The 19,343-nt window shown below is 49.6% G+C and overlaps 1 protein-coding gene across 6 annotated transcripts in view; it reads left to right on the top strand.

The window, feature by feature from the left end:
* LOC139048457 (sodium-coupled monocarboxylate transporter 1-like) overlaps positions 1-19,343 on the top strand; it is a 142,081-nt gene that overhangs the window by 63,247 nt on the left and 59,491 nt on the right. For 5 of the 6 annotated variants that reach the window (XM_070522844.1, XM_070522845.1, XM_070522843.1 and 2 more), the window contains one exon: positions 9,609-9,676. The exons of the other annotated variant lie outside the window; for it this stretch is intronic. In XM_070522844.1, the coding sequence (XP_070378945.1) occupies positions 9,609-9,676 (68 nt within the window). The remainder of the gene's footprint in view (positions 1-9,608; positions 9,677-19,343) is intronic. 6 annotated transcript variants of the gene reach the window in all.

Below are 19,343 nucleotides of genomic sequence, written 5' to 3'. Positions count from 1 at the left end.
AAGTAATGGCAATGGTAAGTGACAACGTGACGACGATTGCACTGACGACAACGGTGTGAAGACAATGACATAAAGCGAGCCGGCTGTCGACGCTATAACGATGATGATGAAACGATTGCGACCGCACTCCGACAACGGTATGACAACGAATGCATGACGGTGAGTGTATGACGGCGATTGAATGGCAACAGTATGATGACAATGGAATGCCGACGAGCTTATTATGACAATGGCAGGACGATGGCTTCACGACGCTTGTATGACGACGGTGGTGTGACGATAATGGCATAGCAAGGGTCGGATGATGAAGCAGGAGTGACAATGATAGCGCGATCGCGCTGTCATTAGGACGACGTTCTGACAATGGAGGCATGATAGCGGCTGTCTGGCGATGACAGCATGACAAGGGCAGAATAATCATGATTACACTGCAGTATGATTGCAATACAATGGCGAAGGCTGACGTCGATAAGACGATGAAGGCGGTGTGACGTCGACTGCATGGCGACGATGGGATGGCGCTACCTAAGTGATGCCAATGATAAAATGATATCTTGACGACGATGGCATGACGACGACTGTGTGGCGACGATGGTGTGATGGCGACGGCATGACGAGTCTGATGACAAAGCTGGGATGACAACGGCGCAAAGAGTACGGCAGCATTACGGCCCCAAATACATGCAAGTACCTAGTGGCCCCAGCTCTTAGAGAATTTGGACCACTGGGTCGGAGTAGCAGGAGCGACGACGGTAGCATAACGAGACTGGCACCACTAAGGTGGAATCACGATGATTGAACGACCATGATGGTATCACTATGTTAGTGTTACAACGAATTTATGACGGCTGTATGACGACGATGGCGTGACGACGATGGCATGACGATTGTCGGATGACAAGGCTGGAATGACAGCGATGCAATGACCACGAAGGCATCACGACCACGAGCCCATACCTAGTGGCCCAGCTATTAGATAACTTAGTCCACTGGGTCGGGGTCGAAGGCGTGACGAAGACGGCATGATGACAGTAAGATATCACGAAGCTCTAATGATGACAATTCGACGCATCACGACCCGGAGCACATACCTAGTGGCCTATGCCGGTAGGCTACTTGGGCCACTGTGTGGACATAACAGATTAGGTGGATAGATACATGGGCTGGAAACGGATAAGTCGGCAAAGAATGCTGGCACAACACCATTGGGACGAGCTTCACATCGGCTGCGCAGTTTTCAGATGATTGTGCCGGATTATCCCCTAGTGCTCCAAAAATTCTCGCACCAAGTGTTCCGTGAAATTATCAGGACCCCGAGGATACCTTCCTTTGAGGTTTTTTGGGACTTTAAGGACAATTTTGCGCCTACCCAAGCCGAGTCGTCGCTAAGCCTAGGTTTGTTCCGCCGACCGCTTGACCTAGCCGCCGGCCGGAGGACGCTGCTGGAACGCACATTATTCCGAATTCTACCTTCTTCATGGACACTCCCATAAGTGTTAAAATAGCGGGGGAGGATATTCACCCGGAAGAAGTTACCAGGACACTGGGCTGGCGCATCGCCGGTGAACGCAAGTCCTGGCCACGTCAGCGAGACCTAGGTCTCTCAACGCACTTCAATCAAAACCCTCCGGTGCCGGTCATAGACCCGTTAACGCCAAAGATAAGTAAGGGAGCGCGCATGCCTGCATTGCCCCGACACGATACGAAGATCAGCATGCGACCATGCGGGGTCCCAGTATCAGCAACGTCGGCCATATGGAAGTTGGCCGGGCCATTTATGCTGCGGTGGGATTCACTAAAGAAGAATGGATCCGGGACGTGATATGCCCGAACTAACAGGAAAACATCGTTGTCATTAGTACTTCGAAGAGAGAAAACGTTAACCGATACGTGGGAGTCACCCAGATTGTCGTCCAAGGCAATGAGCTCGAGGTCAGTGCATACGAATCGGCCCCCCATTGCATGACCAATGGAGTCATACGAGGCGCCATCTCGGAGACACAGTTCAAGAAATCAACGAGAGCATTGTCAACGAATATAATCCCACTGGTGTAGAGGCCAACCGCATCGTTAACACGACGTCTGTTGTGATCGCCTTCAGTGGACCCAAACTGCCGAACTACGTGCGTTATGGTTGCCTACTCTCCAAACGCTCATTATATAGAAAGCAGATATATATCTGCTATCAGCGCGGTCGCCTGAGTCAACGCATGGATGTTTGTCGAAATCCGGCAGACCTGATCTGCTGAGGATGTGGTGCTCGTAATACCGATGAACAGCACAAGTGTACCCCCAAGTGTGACCTCTGTGGAGCCGAAGATTTGACCACAGACAAGGTGCGCAACGCCTTTCAAGTGTGGCCTGACGCCTTTCTTTATTGGGAAGCAACAAAATCCCAATAAAGAAAGGCGTCAGGCAGGGAGATACGATCTCTCCAATGCTATTCACAGCGTGTTTACAGGAGGTATTCAGAGACCTGGATTGGGAAGAATTGGGGATAAGAGTAAATGGAGAATACCTTAGTAACTTGCGCTTCGCTGATGATATTGCCTTGCTTAGTAACTCAGTGGACCAACTGCAATGCATGCTCACTCACCTGGAGAGGCAAAGCAGAAGGGTGGGGCTAAAATCAATCTGCAGAAAACTAAAGTAATGTTTAACAGTCTCGGAAGAGAACAGCAGTTTACGATAGGTAGCGAGGCCCTGGAAGTGGTAAGGGAGTACATCTACTTCGGACAGGTAGTGACTGCGGATCCGGATCATGAGACTGAAATAATCAGAAGAATAAGAATGGGCTGGGGTGCGTTTGGCAGGCATTCTCAGATCATGAACAGCAGGTTGCCATTATCCCTCAAGAGAAAAGTATATAATAGCTGTGTCTTACCAGTACTCACCTACGGGGCAGAAACCTGGAGGCTTACGAAAAGAGTTCTACTCAAATTGAGGACGACGCAACGAGCTATGGAAAGAAGAATGATGGGTGTAACATTAAGGGATAATAAAAGAGCAGATTGGGTGAGGGAACAAACGCGAGTTAATCACATCTTAGTTGAAATCAAGGAAAAGAAATGGGCATGGGCAGGACATGTAATGAGGAGGGAAGATAACCGATGGTCATTAAGGGTTACGGACTGGATTCCAAGGGAAGGGGAGCGTAGCAGGGGGCTACAGAAAGTTAGGTGGGCAGATGAGATTAGGAAGTTTGGAGGGACAACATGGCCACAATTAGTACATGACCGGGGTAGTTGGAGAAGTATGGGAGAGGCCTTTGCCCTGCAGTGGGCGTAACCAGGCTGATGATGATGATGATGATGATGATGATGAAGGTGCGCAAAGCTGCCTTCAAGATCCCGTATGTGGTACGGAAACGCCAGTGGGAATGGAGAGATGCCAACGACACGTCCGCAGAAGCTTCCAAACCGCCACGTCGGGAGGGAGCAGCTAGGTCAGGAAACCGGAACCAGTGTTTCCTGTGACGGCGAAATAGGGCGGAGCAGCAGCTGCGCCTTGAGGCTACGCTCGAGAGCGTCGTCGCCGGGTGACGTGGCCGGAAGCAGCTGCAGCGGGCGCCACCGGGAGTCGCGCTCAGGGTCGAAGACCCGGAGCCAGACGCCGACGAGTAACGCCGCTAAACAGGTGGGCTGGGCAGACAGATCTCCTATCGCTCTTAGCAACACAGATTTCTCTCCCCTTCCCAATTCCTAAGAAAGATTGTGACGAACGGATGCAACTCAAAGCGCTTGTATTTAAGCAAAAGGAGCAAATCAGCGGGCTTCTTGCGCGCAAAGAAGCATCAGAAAAATTGAAAAGCTGCGAGGATGACACAAAACCCAAAAATTGCTAAGAGGGACGTTTAGCCAACGCCCCCGGTAACAGCTATGGAGGCAGAGAAAATTGAACTCAGTGAGTCTTCATACTAACCGTTAAGAAAGCTAAAAAGGGAGCCCGTATGAGAAACCGTGTATGGGAAATAGTCTCACGACTACCAAACTGAGCCAAGATGGCAGACAGGCGTAAGAACAGGAAGGAAGATACAACGACCTTAGCCCAATGAAACTGCAAAAGAGTACGCATTTGGGCTGGTTGGTTCTAATTGCTCTAATTCCCCTATTTTGTCCTTGATTTCTCGACAGTTTCATTGTTTACGAGCAATAAAAACAGCGCTAAACGACGGGACGAGTGCCTTGTCTGTGTCCCCTCACTCGTCCTGTCGTTTAGCGCTGTTTTCATTGCTCGTAAACAATGAAACTGTCGAGAAATCAAGGACAAAATAGGGGAATTAGAGCAATACATAGACAATGCGGAATACAAACAGGATATCCTTGCAATACAAGAAACGAACTCGCGACCCAAACTTTCGGGGTGCGTCACATACACCGATCTCAGTGCGAAAGGCACAGCGATCTTATTCCGAAGCAAATAGCCGCGACGCAGCACATGACAAGCCAGAGAGGGTGTGAACACGTTATCTTGGAAATTCACAGCAGAGGCATAGGGAGCAAAAACATCTTTGTAATCAAGGCATACTGTCGGCCCTCCAAGAAGGGCTCGACAGCAAGAAAGAGGCGGGCAGCCGATCCCTATTGATATTAGGAGATTTCAATGCGCCTCACTTAATGTGGGGCAATAAATTTTACTCCAAGAGAGACAGGGTGCCGGCGAACCTCATGAATCAGCACAACCTAGCCCTACTCAACGAACCAGACACTCCTACCCGCATGGGCACAAGTGCAACGCGGGACACCACTCCAGAGCTTACCCTGCTGAGTGGAACCTTGGACGTGTCTTTGCAGAACACGGGGGTGACCCTGGAGTAGGACCACGATATACTCAATATTACGATCAGGGGGCCCGCGTTCATGTCCCGAATGGGAACAACAAAGATAACAGACTGGGATAAGCTTCGAAAAAGGCAAGCAGCCGACGAAGATGAGGAGACGAACAGCACCAAACCGTATAGAGAATGGGCCAAGAAACAACTCGAGCTCGTAGAGAAATACACCCAGAAATTTGCGTCCACACTGCAGACACCCTGTGTGGACGCAAAGCTTGTCCACCTTTGTTAAGCACGACACAGCCTCACCAGACGTTGGAAGAAACAACGACACTACGAGAAACTTCGCAAACGCATCCATGATGTCAACAAGCAAGCCGCTGAGTACGCGTCCAAGCTGTGCAGAGAGAATTGGCTGAGCGTGTTTGACAGAGCGCAGGGCACCTTGTCTGCCAGGAAGACGTGGTGCCTCCTTCATCACCTGATCGATCCTCTCGGCAGCAAGAGCCCCACAAATCGACACCTCACGTGCATCCTCAGCAACTATACTGGGGGTGCCGACAAACTCATCAACGACCTGAAGGCCAAGTACCTGAAAACGGAGAAGGGCGATATCGTATCTCCCGACTACGCAGGGCCTACCAATGAAGCAATAGCCAAGCCATTCATCGACACCGAATTGGTCTCGGCAATCTCCGAGAGCAACAGGGGCTGCGAGCCGGGACCCGATACCATCACCTATAAGTCACTCAACAAGCTCGAGCGCAAGGCCCGCAGAGAGCTGCTAGAGTATATCAACCGTGTCTGGGAGTCTGGCAAACTTCCACAGGAATGGAGAGAGGCGGAAGTCCGCTTCGTACTCAAGCCTGGGAAGACACCTCACATCGACAACATGCGACCGATATCCCTCACGTCCTGCGTGGGGAAGTCTATCGAACGTATGGTACTCAAGAGGTTGCAGTGAGATCTGGATGCCACCGATGAGATGCCGGAAACTAGCTTTAGGCAACACCTGGGCACCCAGGATGTTCTCGTACAACTCAACGAGCTGGTAATTAAACGGGCAATGAAGCAAGCGCTGTGAGGGCTACTAGTGCTAGACCTCATAGGTGCATTTGATAATGTCAAGCATGCAAGTGTACTCAGTAACCTACACAACACGGATTGTGGAGTGAAAACGTACAACTGCATCCGACACTTTCTTCGCAACCGAACGGCTAGGATCAGAAAAGGAGAGGAGATATCCCATTCGATCTCCCTGGAGGATACAGGAACGCCGCAAGGTATGGTCCTTTGCCCCCTCCTGTTCAACATGACTGTCCTGCTGTTGCCCAAGCTTCTCGAATCAATAGACGGCCGGGGCCATGCATTATATGCTGACATCACCTTCTGGACTGCAAGGGCAGGGTCGTATGGCTAGATGGAAAACACGCTCCAAAAAGCGGCTGAAACAGTCAACACCTATCCGAAAACCTGTGGCTTTTGCTGTTCGCCTATAAAGTCGGAGCTGACCATTGTCAGACCACGTGCAACAGGGAAACAAGCAGAAAACATATAAACCACTTTGTAAGGGATCCGGATCCTCCCAGTTCCTCAACTCAGGATCCTGGGCCTCCTAATTCATGAAGATGGCAAGGAAACAGCCATGATCAGAAAAATCAAGCTCACGTCAGACCAGATCTTGAACATGATCAGATGAGTGGCCAACAGGCGGAGGAGTCTGAAGGAATCGGACATTTTGCACCTCTTTCAGGCCTTTGTTATCTCACGAATCGTCTACGAAGGGCCGTACCTGCACCTCCTCAAGAAGGACATCTTATAACTTACCGCAGTAGTCAGGAGAGCCATGAAGCAGGCCCTGAGTATTCCCATAAATTCATCCATGACAAAATTACTTCGAATGGCGGTCCACAACACAGTAGCCGAGCTCGTAGAAGTCCACCGATCCAATGAAAGGGTACGCCTTAGCGAGACCAAGGCGGGCAAATGCATCGTCCGCAAGATCGGATGTCAAGAATCACACTACACCCGCCACGGCCAATTACCCGAAAAGTGGACTGATAAGCTGGAATGCAAACCACCACCGCGCAACATTAACCCGACAAGGCATGTCGGATGACGCGACGCCCGGGCAAGAGCCATCTCCAGGACGCTGGAGGAAGACGACACTGTCCTATATACAGACGCCTGTCTACTGAAACCCTCCACGAGGGCAACAGTCGTGGTCACCGGGCTAGAAAAGCTGGTTACCTGCGCATAAATCAATACGCCGTCTTCGGAGGAAGCAGAAGAAGCGGCGATGGCCCTCGCACTCCTGCAACTTAACGTCACCAGATCGTCACGGACTCACAAGCTGCGCATAAGAACTACAGATCTGGCTGGGTGTCCCTTGCGGCGCTAAAAGTCATCGTAAAAGCTACGCCTCCTAAACAAACAATCGAACTAGTTTGGGTCCCAGCCCACTCCTCAGTTGAGGGCAACGAACATGCTCATCAACAGGCCCGAGCGCACAACTCCCGGGCCACCGAGGAGGAGGCAAGCGTATGGCAACCCATCCCCAGTTAAATAGATATCGTCAAGTGTTAGGGGACGGTAGGAAGACATTCCCGCAACGCCACCACTCCAGAGCCGAACAAACAATATAAAGGCAAATTCCGGCAGGCTCCTCCCCCCCGCCTCCAGAACGATATATACCCAGAAAGATACAACAGACGTCCTGAGTGCAATGCACTAGGCACCCTTTGTCACGTCATAGCACAGTGCAATTTTTCCAAAGAACGCCTCCCACCTATACCCATAACTAATCCGCCTACTATACCCACCCTCTACGAGCGATGGGAGATTATACTATCCAGACCCGCCCTGTAAGACCAGCTCCGTCTGATTCACAGTGGTCTGGTGGGCCAGGAAGCGTATGGAGCCAATGAAAAGGGAGCCACCCCACCAGACAGTTAACGCGCTCCATTTCATTATGGGCCAGTAAAGTCGTTTCTCTCTCTCTGATTCTTAATGCAATACATTCTTTAAGTACTTCAAGCACTTTTCGGGGGATATCTATCTATCTATCTATCTATCTATCTATCTATCTATCTATCTATCTATCTATTTATCTATTTATCTATCTATCTATCTATCTATCTATCTATCTATCTATCTATCTATCTATCTATCTATCTATCTGTCTGTCTGTCTGTCTGTCTGTCTGTCTGTCTGTCTGTCTGTCTGTCTGTCTGTCTGTCTGTCTGTCTGTCTGTCTGTCTGTCTGTCTGTCTGTCTGTCTGTCTGTCTGTCTGTCTGTCTGTCTGTCTGTCTGTCTGTCTGTCTGTCTGTCTGTCTGTCTGTCTGTCTGTCTGTCTGTCTGTCTGTCTGTCTGTCTGTCTGTCTGTCTGTCTGTCTGTCTGTCTGTCTGTCTGTCTGTCTGTCTGTCTGTCTGTCTGTCTGTCTGTCTGTCTGTCTGTCTGTCTGTCTGTCTGTCTGTCTGTCTGTCTGTCTGTCTGTCTGTCTGTCTGTCTGTCTGTCTGTCTGTCTGTCTGTCTGTCTGTCTGTCTGTCTGTCTGTCTGTCTGTCTGTCTATCTGTCTGTCTATCTGTCCGTCTGTCTATCTATCTGTCCGTCTGTCTATCTATCTGTCTGTCTGTCTGTCTGTCTCTGTCTGTCTGTCTGTCTGTCTGTGTATCTAACCACTTTCCCGCCTATCAGGGTTACTGGGTAGTTCGCGGTCAGATGCGCACAGCACATCGGGCTGCTGGACTGAGGCAACAAGGTTTGATACCAACCATCGGACGCACTTGCCTCACTGAGTATGTCGCAATGTATGCATACGTGCCGCTCTTCGGTGAACATCTTACACTCCGACCAGTGTCAGTGTAGATGGGGGACTGGGCACGTACCGCTGTTCGAATGGACTCTTCGACGCCTACGTGGAGCACTGGGCATGCGCCACTCGGTCTTCGCTGGCCTTCGATGAACCTCTTTCACGCCAACTTGGGTCACCAGGCATGTGGCAGTAGGTGTGTGCTTCTCCTCAATGAACGTCTGTGACATGAATTTGGGTAACTAGGTATGTGCCACTGGAAATGTACCGGTCTACAATGACGAAAAAGATCCGTTATATTTCTCCGATGCTGAAGCGGAATGGAACACACGTCACAAGGGTTCCCGAAGGATAGCACTACGACGCATTCGCTGGCTGTGCCGAAATCCCACTGCGTATGTGCCGGATTTATAACGAATGCCTTTCATGCCAACGTTTTAGTGAGCTGCGCCATGAATGTACTGGGCATGTGCCCCTCTTCATCGAACGTTTCACCAAGATATGTCAATGTGTATGTACCACTGAGTGTGCGACAAGCGAGGGAACAAACTTCAACGTTCGCAAGCACCGGCACGCAACGCTTGTCCTCTCAGAGGCTCTGCGCGGATTTCTCATCAGCGCCACTAGATAGCTCAGCGTGTACAGAGAAGCGCGAGAGAGGAACCTGGTTGTCGCACGACGTGTTTCTTTGCGTTCGCACGCACCAGCACGCCGTGCATCTCAGAGGTCACGCGCAGGCTTCGCGGTGGCGCCGCTTGACAGCACCGAGTGTTCGCAGGAAAGCGCGAAAGAGGAGTACCGCTGCTGTGCATGCTTCAAAGATAACTCGTTTCTACGAGAGCATTACCTTTGGGAGCTGTATTGATTCGATCCCAACGCATTACCGTCCAGTCATAGTGAGATGCGTGCAGCTACACTTTTTTCCTTTGCGATGGTGATTTTGCAAGTGCCGGACTGTGTGGTCTTCCCACTGCACAACTATCGCGGCTCATACTGAATTGCATTCCAACTATTTTTCAGTGTTCCATGCACCTGTCCTCTGGTGCAACATTGCCATCGGATTATCAGGAACTGTTTACACAGCACTGGTAAGACCTCCATGGGCTGGTTCTACAAGAATAGATTTATAGCTCTGTTGAATAACAGTTCTATAGTAGTAATGCGTTTTTTCTTTAGCATATTAGATGTTAGCAAACAGAAAAGTTAGCTTTATCAACGGACACAGATAAAATTTGGACTTCCTAACTGGGCTGACGTTTTTAGCACGTAAATCTTTATGCGGCAATAAATAAGACCCATATTTGAACGCTTACTTTTGGCGCAGAGACGAAGTAAGTATATTGCTTATTTGATGGAAAGCAGTTAGAGAGAAAAAAATCAACGGAGACGGCAAAATGTATGCAGGTATGATTTCTTTTTTGTGAAGAGTTCTGTGCCTTACTTGCTTACTGTGCATGTCCCTCTCTTCCTATCTATTCGGAAACTGAGTACCGACAAAAAAGAAGAGGACCAACATGAAACAACACAAGGCGATAACCTTGAACTGTTTATTTCGAGAAATATGCCCATTTTTCATACGGATATAATTGAGATGTTATTCATTTTTACTTCGATTTTTATTTCTTTCTATAGAAAGGGGAAGCCAAGGCAAAAGGCGGTAGGCCTGACTGGGCCTTGGCTCGCTCTTAAAGACAGCCGCACACACACACACACTGCATATATAACAAAAAAATACGTGCGTAAATCAAATGTGCATCTTGATATAAAATAACGGAAAATGCATTAGTTATGTACATAGAGAACAACTATGACGAGGCGTCGATACATTAACTGAATATACACAGAAAAGATCACAAAAAACTTGTCCTGCAATATGTACAATACTACAGCACTACATGAAGGTATGATATTACGGCAAAGATGGCGTCCAACAAAACAGTTCAACAAAACAAAACCAGTTTTATTGCAGACAGTGATAGAAAAGCAATGCTCACTGTCTGGTAAATGATGAATGTTTACTGCTTCAGTAGGTGACGTCTAAAACATGGTGGCTGGAACGTATTGGATGATCCGCAATCGCTTACAGAGAATGCAGCCGGGAAGAGCATAATCTTCGAGATCTGTTCTAGTTACAAAGCATGAAATGCCCTATCACGCGAAAATACGGCGTCGTAATAGACGGTGATCACCGATTGATAGTCCCGAAAATGACCAACGTCGCAAACAGCAAAAAAAAAAAGGTCACAAAGTGATCGGATTGACGTAAATTTTCTCAGGGAGGTTCCTGTAAACAAATGGCTTTGAAAAGGAAAGTTCGTGAATTGGGGTGTCTCTGCCGAATTTTTATGCGAAGCATACTAGCCGCACTATCACGCTCTTCCTTGCTGCGCCGCGCGCGGCCGAGTAGCTACCATATGAAGTCATAACAGCTGCCAAAGCGGAGGCTCAACTCGTGCGCTCGCTTGCGGCCGCGTAGCTACATAGCCGGGTCTCAGCTCGTGCGCTCGCCTGCTGTCGCACAGATGGTACTGCGGCCTAAGTCCCGCTGGGGCACTGATGTCACAACAGCTGCAAGCCGGGCTCAACTCTTGCAAGATGGGCTGGGTGGGAATCGAACCAGGGTCTCCGGAGTTTGAGACGGAGACGCTACCACTGAGCCACGAGTACGATGCTTCAAAGCGGTACAAAATCGCCTCTAGTGAATGCGGTGTTGCCTTAGAAACGAGCTGTTTCTAAGGCTCAGGCGTGCGTCGCTTGCTCAGGCGCACATTTCGTTGCGGCGCCGAACGCTGCGTTGCTCGACGCTCATCGCGTCCAATGCGGGGCGCGTAGTCGCTGCGCCGTAGCCCATTGTCTTACACCCCTTGGCGGGTCGACGGGAACGCTATCGCGTTCTACTCTTGAAGGCGAAGCAGAGTAACGCGTGAGTTGTTTCTTCGTCTAGCCGAACCAAATATAGACAAGCAACAGCAGTTCACCAGGCTAAAGAGTGGTTCAACAACTAAAATAAAGGCTAGCATGCTTCGCATCCTGGGCTTAACCTTAGCTAAGCCACAGACATTTTTTTATTGTGAAAGCAGATATATGGACACTCCAAGCGCATTTTTGCCGTCGCCGTCACCGTGACGTTCCTATGAAACCCCAGGGCAAGTGAAGGCACGCGAAGGAAACGACGATCGCGGCTCAACCTGGCGCACGCCAAGGACATAGCGGACAAAGGCCCTCATAAAGTAGCGCCAACCATTTGCCTCCCCCTCCGTTAGGCGCGGCCTCGACGGTGGCGCCGCCCGTTTTGGCCCTGCCTTAGCAGAGGATGGCTAACGCGCTACAGGAGGAAATCCGCGGAAAAGTTCGAACTCTGCGGAGCAGTTTTTTCAATCGAGGTCTTGTTTCGTCAATCGGTAACTGGCCTTAAGAATGTCGTTTTGGAATTGCGGAAAAAATAGAGAAAAGGACCATTATTTAATGCGTAAAGCACGCGCACGTTGAGAGTTCGCGTTGGTGAAACACGTCGCATGCACGAGGTGTGCTTAAACACGCGCGTAATTACGAGAGTTTCAGGTTTTGACAGCGTGAAAGTGTGCGTACGTTGTTTCGTAGGTTCACATACAGTGCATATGATGCATGATACCCATTTACTTAATCGGACGGATAAAAGTGTTAACGTTAAGGAGGAAAAATGTTAATCCTTATCAGCAGGCTTGCGGTCCTCTGCGGCCTTTCTCGGCCATTATAATCCTGCACACAAAACGTGCGAGTAGCCGCTGCTCATGCCTCCAATATTTACGACGCGTCCAGCAGAGAGCAGCAGCCGCGATGGAGGCTAAATGCAAGAGGCCTGTGGAGAGATTCATCGCTGGTGTTCCGTAATTCTCCTTGCACGGGCGCGGTATGCTGCAGCAGTCGCGGGGTGCTTTGGTAATCGCGACGATAGATAGTTTTCTTTTTTCGGAAGTACTGCTCTAGGAGGGCACATGTAAAGGCTAACAGAAGCCTCTAGAGAGCACGTGACATTACAAGTGTTCCCGTTGCCGCTTTGATGCCTTGGAGGTGCCGTCAATAATAGGAAATAATGACACGTTGTTAAGACTAGTAAATAAAATCTAATAAAGAAATACAATCACACAGAGGCGCCAACTTCTGACGCAGCGTTACCGCGCCCGCGCGATAATTACGAAACGCCAACGAGGAGTTTACCAGCCCACGTACAAGTACGGCCAAAGTGCATGTTAAACATCCCCAGACGACTTAAATACCGTTATTCGGAGCCATCAACTACGACCTCCCTCATAGCTTTAGTCGCTTCAGGATGTTAAAAACGTTAATCACCACAAACCAAATCAATACATGCGGGCGTACTTTAGAAGCTAAACGACTGCATCCATAAGTAACAGTGAGCCTTGCAAAAGCGTCGAGAATGTACTAACTTATGGTGGAGCTCAAAACAGAGCATGAGTAAAGTGGTTTTTATATCACAGGTCAGCTGCAGATGCGTTCACTTTCGCCGCAAGACCAAACTACATGAAACAAAGCACATTCGAAAAAAAAGTCAACTTGAACCTGCCAAAAGTACGCACAGCATGAACACATACACTTTTTGAAGCGGTAGGCGTGAACTAGGTTCAAAAGAAGAGGTTGTGAGGAACCGTGGCACTTCACAAAGCCGCGCGTTTTTTGCCACTTCATCGAAGTGCCCGATCCTATGTATCCACACTTAGTGCATTGCGCTTGCCGGTTGGTAAAGAAAGAAGCCTTTTGCAGTCGCTGTGTCGGTTGCAGCAAGCGAAGGCGCAGCAGCGCGGCATCACAATTAAGTTCTCGTCCCCAACACACTCGATCAGATCCGTCAGCGCGCACTTTCGTAGCGCAGGGCCAACGATGGTGGACGGAGCGCGCTGCAAGGAAAAAATACACAAATGTGCGGCGCCTGCTTGCACGCGACACAGATTGGCCAATGGGGGAGCGGAGGAGGCTGGGGCGACAGGAGGAGGAAACGTCGGGGAGAGCGAGGTGGCGGAAAGACCTAAGAATGATCCGAATGACAATAATTTGGGAAAACTGAGGGGTTTTAACGCGACAGCGTTAAGGAGCTCGTGTCACAGAAAAGCCGGTGTCGTCGGCGTTGGCCGTGAGCGTAAAATCCCGGCAGGCAATCCATAAATAAAAACAACTTGCAAGATGGGCAGCGTGGGAATCGAACCAGGGTCTCCGGAGTGTGAGGCGGAGACGCTACCACTCAGCCACGAATTGTTTTTTCTTTATTGCCTACTCAGCCACGAGTTCGATGCTTCAAAGCGGTACAAAAGCGCCTCTAGTGAATGCGGTGTTCTCTTAAAAACGTGCCGTTGAATGTTATATTGCGGTGTATATCGGTAATTATGAGCATGTAACTTACATAAGTTGCAGTTACACTAGTAGCGAAGTACGTTTCCGCTACATTTCTTCTGCGCTTTCCGCACACGCAGAGCCATCTTGCGGCAAACACAGAAGACCCCCTCCTCTCAATGTACGGCGCTGCCTCCACAGGTGGCGCGCCACGCGCGCATTGCGGCTGTGCAGGGACCGGTGCAAGGCGCGTCACGGCCCCGACTCCCTCTCCCCTGACGACGCTTCATCATGCTCTCTCAAGGGTTGCAGAATCAAGCGTCCTTCCTTTCTTTAGATCACTATCTATATATCTCTCTGCCCGTGCCGATCACGACGTTTGGCTGGCGTTCCCCCTCCGAGACACCGAGTTCTTTGGTTCGTTCCGCTTGCTCAGGTGCACGTTTCGTTGCTGCGCCGAACGCTGCGTTGCTCGACGCTCACCGCGTGATTGGTAGGTGCTAAGTCCGATGTGGGGCGCCTCGTAAGTGATCGCTGCGCCGTAGCGCATTGTCTTACACAGGCACGTACCCAGGGGGGGGGCCCGGGGGGGCCCGGGCCCCCCCCCGAAATCAAGTGGCATACCCCCCCCCCCTCCCCACCCACGCCACCACTCCTCACACATTTCTAAAGCGCCGCCAGATCAATGTTGAGACTACGCAGCTGTTCATCGGTCAGCATTATGCTGCCTTTTTCACTCCTTTTAGATGGCTGTAGTTATCGGCATCTCTTGTAACGTGAAGGACAGTTTTCTCATAGATTCTGCTCCCGCGCGATTAATTCGAGATGCGCTCAGTTGTCACCATCTATTCAACCGTTACGCGCATAGCTGTTGCTTTTGTTAGTTCAACCTTCTTTGTTTAGGCTGATCCTGGGACCAGGAGAGGGATGCAGCTGTTACTCAGCTGGTCTGTACTCTCATGGAACGAGTTGCGGCCGGAGAAAACGCCAATTGCGTTTAACTTATCCCTTTGCTTCATTGTTTCCTTGAGTTACGGCTCGCCGCAACGCAACGCTGGCCCGGAACCATATACACGTGATATGGGTTAGATAAGGTGGGAAATAAAATGATGCAAAAGAGCGTCCATCATGAAGCCCTGCAATAACCCTTAAACCCATAAGCAAAATGACTGTCGGCCGTTACCTCGTCTGCTTTTCCCTAACTGTATAGCACTTTTCGTGCAAAATTGGCAACTGGAAACAAAAATCGCAAGGAGTTGAGAAATTAAGCGATCTACTAAGGGAGAGAGCCAAGGCAACAACCAAACTGCAAGCAAAAGCGAATAATAAAAAAGTTAACCGTTGTTTATGAGAATATTTATGGATCAACATCTTTTTATTTAAAAAGGAAGTAGAGAAAACGCCACCGGAAGTGGAGAACAATTACTTGTTTTGGATGACGCTTGTACAGTTATCGGTCGAACCGCCTCACGTAGCTACTTCTCTGCTGTGCTTATGTGGGTGTTTTTCTAACCTTTCGCAGCGAGCGCAGTACGTCTAGAATCGCAGAGTCCTGCGCTCTACGTGGTTGTATGGGATTGGCGGCCGCACAGCGTTCCGCTATTCGCGGAACTGTCAAAACTGATCCACAAGGCGAAAATAACTGATATTCGAAACTATAACATGCGAAAGACTGAAGAAGCCGTAAAAAATGAACGCAACCTGAAATCAGTAAAAAAGAAACCTGGCATAGGACAAACCATGATGTATGCACTAAAAGATAAGAAGGATATCATCAGCAATCTCGACGATATAGTAAAAGCAGCGGAAAAATTCTAAGCTGACCTGTATACAGTACCAAGAGGAGCCACGATAGTTCACTTAGAAACAGTAATGAACAGAATACAGAAACTCTCCTATAACTAGCGATGAGGTCAGAAGGGCCCTGCAAGACATGAAACGATGAAGAGCGGGAGGATAAGGTGGAATAACAGTCGATTTAATCAAAGATGGAGGAGACATAATGCTTGGAAAACTGGCGGCTATTTATACGAAGTGTCTATCCACTGCAAGGGTCCCAGAAAACTGGAAGAATGCAGACATTATACTAATCCACAAAAAAAGGAGAAGTTAAAGAATTGAACAATTATGGGACCATTAGCTTGCTCCCAGTATTATATAAAATATTTACCAAAATAATCTCCAACAGAATAAGGTTAACACTGGATTTTGTCAACCAAGGGAACAGACTGGTTTGAGGAAGATATACTGTACAGTGGATCACATCCATACCATCAATCAGGTTATCGCAAAATCTGCAGAGTACAATAAGCCTCTCTATGTGGCTTATATAGATTACGAAAGGCATTTAATTCAGTAGAGATACCAGCAATCGTAGAGGCACTACGTAATCAAGGAGTACAGAACGCTTACGTAAAAAGCTTGGAAAATATTGCTACATGCGTGAGGTATTTGTTTGTTTGAACGAGGCGCGTAGGCGCCATCACTCCAGAAAATAGGAGGAAGAACGAACTGGGCTCACGCTGTGAATATAACCGGTCAGCGCTGCAACCGTTGTTGTAAATGTAATATGTAAATAGTTTCTCGTCTTACTGACTCATCCTTCGCGTAAGAATATCTACAGAGGTTCTACAGCTGCCTTAATTCTACACAAGAAAAGCAGGGAGATACCTATAGAGAAAGGGGTCAGACAGGGAGACACAATTTCTTCAAAGCTATTTTCTGCATGCTTAGAAGAATTCAAGCTATTAAACTGGGAAGGCTTAGGAGTAAAGATCGACGGCAAATATCTCAGCAACCTTCGGTTTGCCGATGACATTGTTCTATTCAACAACAATGCAGACGAGTTACAACAAATGATTGGGGACCTTAACAGGAAGAGTGTAAGAGTGGGGTTGAATATTATTATGCAGAAGATGAAGATAATGATAACTAGCCGGGCAAAGGAACAAGAGATCAGGATCGCCAGTCGGCCACTAGAGACTGGGAAGGAGTACGTTTACCTAGGTCAATTAATCACAGGGAACCCTGATCATGAGAAGGAATTTCACAGAAGAATAAAGATAGGTTGGATCGCATACGGCAGACATTGCCAGCTCCTGACTGGAAGCTTACCATTATTATTGAAAAGTAAGGAGTGTAATCAGTGCATTTTGTCACTGCAATATGTCCAATGCCAATGCATTTGCCAGTGCATTTCCCAGTGCATTTTGCCAGTGCATATGGGGCAGAGACTTGAGAGCAAGTTAAGGACCACGCAGAGAGCGATTGAACGAAGATTGCTAGGCATAACGTAAGAGGGAAAGAGAGTGGTTTGGATCAGAGAGCGAACGGGTATAGACGACATTCTAATTGACATGAAGAGGAAAAAATGTAGCTGGGCAGGTCATGTAATGCGCCAGTTAGATAACCGTTGGACTATTAGGGTTACAGAATGGGTACCAAGAGAAGGGAAACGCAATCGAGGACGACAAAACACTAGGTGGAGCGATGAAATGAGGAAATTCCCGGGTGCTAGTTGGAATCGGTTGGCGCAGGACAGGGGTAATTGGAGATCGCAGGGAGAGGCCTTCGTCCTGCAGTGGACATAAAACAGGCTGATGATGATGATGATGTTGGTGGTGGTGGTGGTGGTGGTGGTGGTGGTGGTGGTGGTGATGATGATGATGATGATGATGATGGAGGCGGTGCCCCCCCCCCCCCCCCCCCCGAAAAAAAATCCTGGGTACGTGCCTGGTCTTACACCCCTTGGCGGGTGGACGGGAACGCTGTCGCGTTCCACTCTTGAAGGCGAAGCTTAAGCGTCCTCCAATTTTTCAAAGCGGAGAGCAAACGCGCCGTCTACCGTCGCGCGAAAGACAGTGTGAGGAATGGGTGGTAGGGAGGGTGTTCGGCATTGTGCTCCGGCAGCAAGTGCGCATTTCGCGATAGGGCGCAGAAGGAACTGACGATCGCGGGGCAATCTGGCGCGCCACATATGGAGGAAAGTGGGGAGGCTGCCAGACAGGGAAGGGTGGGGGGGGGGGGGGGCGTCTTCGACTCCGCCAGAAAGTGCGTACTTTGGATAGCCGCGCGCGGCATGGGGTGAAAGAGCCCTGCAGACGGCTCATACCTTTGTGCGGGCTGTGTTCTCGCCGCTTTTGCGCCGAAGCGACAGACCGCACGAAGGTCACTTTGCTCGCTGGTACTGCCGCTCTTGCTCATACCAGCGTCCAGCGTTTTGCAGAGAATGCCTGCGCTCATGGCGTGTGATGTGTTCATGTTTGCTTGTGGACGCTGACACCATGCTTGTCAATTCAATTATTAAGCTAATGTTTCCAAGTTCACACGGCCGATAGAACTACAACCTTTACCTCGTATAGCTGTTTAATTATTTGCTGTCGCAATCGATGCTTCGCCTTTCGGGGGAAACCGCAACTTTTTTTGTTAAATAGTGGATTTTGACACCGCCAGTTTACTCACGTGTTAGCACCCAGAGAGCACAGTTTCTCCTCAAACGAATAGTTAGAAAATAGCGCCGTTTGTGGCCATTATCGTGCCCACCTTTGTTCTTTTTTAGTGTAACAAACCAACTAGCCCAAATACTGCACTTGTGAAGTTCCTGCCAATGTCGGATTGTCCCAAGCCCGCGCGCGCCATCCCGACTCGGAAGACATGCCAATTAGATGCACATGTGATACCTTTGTCACGAAACCGTGAGAGCTGTTGATAGCGCATCTATGAGCGTGCGGGCTATTTTCAAATGATCACTTCGGGCACAAGTTAAGACCAGCTGAGGTTGCAAGAGTTCAGTAGACCTTGCGCATTGTTAGATACGGGACCTTTTCCTGAGCCTCCTTGGAGTTCACCAGACCACATCGAATCGCGCCACAGCTAATTAAGGAGCGCAGAGGCACATCTACCCCGTTCCCGAGGCGCGGCACGTGCAAACGAGTTGGCGTCCCCCACCTCGTGCGCCGCTGCTGTTCACTGCTTGACTCTTCCCGAAAGTTTAGCGAGAGCCTGGCACTGTTCTAGGTAACGTGGGTCCAGAGGCAAGACGGCTGTAATGCACCGTGAAGCCCTGGCAGCAATCCCCCCATCCGCCTTTGTGAAGGCAGTTGCAGACCGGGAAGGCAATAGCGCGGAGAGAAGTAACCCTTCGGACAATTGGGGCCCAAGGAGCGACCCTGCGGGCCGGGTGTGACACAATTGCACGGGTGCCTACTATTGGCCGAAAATGACGACACCTGAGCGGGCTCGCCGATTGGTCGAAAATGGCGTCACCTTAGCGGGCTCGCCGATTGGCCGAACGTGACGTGACTTCGAGACACCGAAGGGCTTAAAAGCCAGAGACCGGGAGCAGCAAAAGAGCATTCCTTCATTCATCTGTTTCGAGCTACTTGCCACGGGCTGCAGCGTCCGAGTTGCTGCCGGCCCGCAATGACTTTA

Source organism: Dermacentor albipictus, chromosome 8, assembly GCF_038994185.2.
Source record: "Dermacentor albipictus isolate Rhodes 1998 colony chromosome 8, USDA_Dalb.pri_finalv2, whole genome shotgun sequence".
Classification (NCBI taxonomy): Eukaryota; Metazoa; Arthropoda; class Arachnida; order Ixodida; family Ixodidae; genus Dermacentor; species Dermacentor albipictus.
Note: the sequence above shows the minus strand (reverse complement) of the source record. Positions and strands in the feature narration are given on the sequence as shown.